This window comes from Lithobates pipiens, unplaced genomic scaffold (genome assembly GCF_037356315.1).
Source record: "Lithobates pipiens isolate NorthernLeopardFrog02 unplaced genomic scaffold, aLitPip1_a1.2 Scaffold_3, whole genome shotgun sequence".
NCBI lineage: Eukaryota > Metazoa > Chordata > Amphibia > Anura > Ranidae > Lithobates > Lithobates pipiens.
The window spans coordinates 282,555,647-282,559,527 of NW_027507790.1; the positions used below are offsets into that span (position 1 = coordinate 282,555,647).

Below are 3,881 nucleotides of genomic sequence, written 5' to 3' on the forward strand. Positions count from 1 at the left end.
ATTAGAGTGTAAGCTCCTCTGGTACAGAGACTGGTGTGACTGGCTCAGTGATCTCTGTACAGCACTGCGGTATATGCCAAAGATATTTAAATGTATTTTTATTCTTATGTGACTGTGGTGAGGACATTAAAGTATAAGCCAGAGGTGCAACTAGAACCATCAGGGACATAGTTGTTCAGGGTAAAGGGCCAATCACAGCAGCCCTTTACCATGTGATCAGCTGAGCTCTTGTAAACTGACTTGCCAACTACCGGCAGTCCTTTCCTCTGTGTGAGGAAAGGAGAGCTGTTAATTGGCAAGACTGTCAGTACATTATTTACACTGATCATCAGTGCAATCCCAGAAATGCCCATCAGTTCTGCCTATCAGTGCCGCATATCAGTGTCTATCAGTGTCACCTCAGCAGGACTCTGAGCTGTGAACATCTCTCTCATACAGCCCAGAGCCTGCACTGACAGTTCCCCCTCCCTCGCATGGATAGGAGAGAAGATCTGCTCCTTCTCTTCCCGCTCCTCCCCTCCTGTGTGCACCAGCAGCTGAGCTTCTTACTTCCCGTGGTACACACAAGGGAGGAGAGGGGCGGGGGGAGAAGGAGCAGATCTTCTCTCTACTCTCCCATCCATGTGAGGGAGGAGGGAGGGGGAACTGTCAGTGCAGGCTCTGGGCTGTATGAGAGAGAAGCTCTCAGCTCAGAGCCCTGTGGCCAGCAAGACAGTGGCGTAACACCAGGGCCTGGACACAAGTGCGGCCTTTGGGACCCTGGTAGTTCCGCCACTGGTGTAAGCTGCACTGGTACATTTGAGCCATTCACCAACTTTTGCATTAGAGTTGCAGATTTCAAATCTCACTAAACTTATTTTATTCTCTCTTCTTGCAGCTGTGATCACCTGATAGGACCGGAATGTGGACATCTTCTAGACACACGCTCTGCACACTGTCCGTATTCATGAGCCTTGCTGTCATTTTTTACACCTACAATGTAGAAATCAGACAGAAGATGAGATCTCAGGTACGTCACGTTGCCACAGACACCATTACAGCTCTGGATAATCGAACATTCATCATCGCTCCGTATTATGAGCCTAGACTTGGCCAATCCGTCCGGGTCATCGCCATCCTCCATGTATCTGTGGAGGAACTCTACTGTATCTTCCATTGTTCCTCCAGTGAGAAGGTCTACATCAGGGCAGAGATAGATCTGCACAGTGACAGATTCGGGTTCCCATATGGAACAGCAGATCTTCTATGTGCGGAACCTTCTGGCTGTAATTACACTTATATGTCTTTTTCCTCAACTAATTCCACAAATACAAGTCAGGACCTCCTGTTTGAAGTCCGGAACCGTCCACCACCGCCAATCTCCTCCAATTTCACCGTCTGTCTTTCTACTTTGTATGGAAACTACAACAATGTCCTCCAGGTGATCCAGAGTATTGAGATGTACAAGATTCTGGGGTCCTCCAGAATCACTGTCTATAATACCAACTGTTCCCAGGATGTAAACAAGGTGTTACGCCATTACGTTGATGAAGGAATTCTAGATATGGTGCCATGGCCAATAGACCGCCATCTTCAGACATCAAAAAATTGGATGCATTACAAAGGACTCCCTACTGAGATTGGGTATTTTGGACAAACTGCAGCCCTAAACGATTGTCTATACAGGAACATGTACAAAAGTAAGTTTGTTCTCCTCCTTGACATCGATGAAATTCTTCTTCCAGTCAAGGACCGGGACTGGTCATCAATGATGGAGAGCCTTCAGAAGACACACCCAAATACAAGCGTCTTCCGCTTTGGGAGTCACGTCTTCCCCACCGCAATCCGCAATTCTGGGTTGGACATGTGGTCCCACGTTCCCGGGGTCAATATTCTCACTCACCTTCTTCGACGCCCCAACAAAAACTTTACTGCCCCCAAAATGATTGTGAATCCCCGAGACGTATTTCAGACCTCCATTCACCATACCCTGAAATACAGAAGAAACGCCATGATTTTAGGACAAGATACAACCATGCTCTTCCACTGTAAACACTTGAAAAACGTGAGCGACCTCATCGCAGACGATAGAATAATGAGATACAATGTGTCCTTAGTGCCCAATGTAGACAAGGTGATCCACAGACTTTTCCCTCCCCCACCCTGAACCCCCTATATATCCTGTAATGTAGACCGCTGTGCACACGACTCCAAAAACTCAAAATTTATCAATTTTTCTTATTAAAAATATTTCTCAAAAGACCTTTCTGTGCCGGTGAATGTGAACAATGTGAAGGTTTATTACATCAGTGCTTCCTTTTTTTTATTTTTTGTGTTTCAATGTTTTTATTGATTATTATTGATAAAACAAAGATTGCATGTTACATACACATAGTAAAACATCAATCTGAATATCATTGTAATCATGAAATACAGAATTTGAAAATAAAACAACAATATGAATTGATATTTGGCATAAGGTAGAAATGCATAGATCAATAAAATAAAAATTAAACAAAAAAAAAAAAACACACTTGTAAATATCATGTAGATGAAATTACTCCAAGCTGGATCGGTGCTTCCCTTTTCATTCATTCAGTGCCCAGAAGAGAATTGGGGATAAACCCCGATATTTCACCAAAGTCCCCCCAAACAGGACTATTAAAAAAAAAAAAAAAATTCAATAAAATTGATTAAAAAAAACCTTCAAAAAATTAGAAATGGTAAAAAAAAACAAAAAAAAAACATAATAATTGCAGGCAGCCTATGTTTCACTTTTGTGATGCACAGCTGTACAGACTGCTGCTGGTCCTAATCTGGCAGGTGTGGGTGAGGGGCCCTGAATGCACAATGTCATGCGTTCAGGATTTTACACTAGAACCTGTAAGCCTGTCAAATCCTGAGTATATAAGAGGGGTCACCAGCAGGAGGAAGGAGGTCCTGATTCCTCTATATAGATCTTTATATCACTAGAGGGGTCACCAGGATGAGGAAGGAGGTCCTGATTCCTCTATATAGATCTTTATATCACTAGAGGGGTCACCAGCAGGAGGAAGGAGGTCCTGATTCCTCTATATAGATCTTTATATCACTAGAGGGGTCACCAGCAGGAGGAAGGAGGTCCTGATTCCTCTATATAGATCTTTATATCACTAGAGGGGTCACCAGCAGGAGGAAGGAGGTCCCGATTCCTCTTTATAGATCTTTATATCACTAGAGGGGTCACCAGCAGGAGGAAGGAGGTCCTGATTCCTCTATATAGATCTGTATATCACTAGAGGGGTCACCAGCAGGAGGAAGGAGGTCCCGATTCCTCTATATAGATCTTTATATCACTAGAGGGGTCACCAGGAGGAGGAAGGAGGTCCTGTTTCCTCTATATAGATCTTTATATCACTAGAGGGGTCACCAGCGGGAGGAAGGAGGTCCTGATTCCTCTATATAGATCTTTATATCACTAGAGGGGTCACCAGCGGGAGGAAGGAGGTCCTGATTTCTCTATATAGATCTTTATATCACTAGAGGGGTCACCAGCAGGAGGAAGGAGGTCCTGATTCCTCTTTATAGATCTTTATATCACTAGAGGGGTCACCAGCAGGAGGAAGGAGGTCCTGATTCCTCTATATAGATCTGTATATCACTAGAGGGGTCACCAGCAGGAGGAAGGAGGTCCCGATTCCTCTATATAGATCTTTATATCACTAGAGGGGTCACCAGGAGGAGGAAGGAGGTCCTGTTTCCTCTATATAGATCTTTATATCACTAGAGGGGTCACCAGCGGGAGGAAGGAGGTCCTGATTCCTCTATATAGATCTTTATATCACTAGAGGGGTCACCGGCAGGAGGAAGGAGGTCCTGATTCCTCTATATAGATCTTTATATCACTAGAGGGGTCACCAGGA

General features: G+C 44.3%; 1 protein-coding gene across 1 annotated transcript; it reads left to right on the plus strand.

The window, feature by feature from the left end:
- The first annotated feature begins 668 nt into the window (after positions 1-668).
- On the plus strand, positions 669-2,155 carry LOC143940051 (glycosyltransferase family 92 protein F13G3.3-like). The gene has a single exon (XM_077461098.1). It carries the CDS (start codon positions 902-904, stop codon positions 2,144-2,146), a length of 1,245 nt encoding a protein of 414 aa, XP_077317224.1. The 5' UTR covers positions 669-901; the 3' UTR covers positions 2,147-2,155.
- Positions 2,156-3,881: the final 1,726 nt, after the last annotated feature.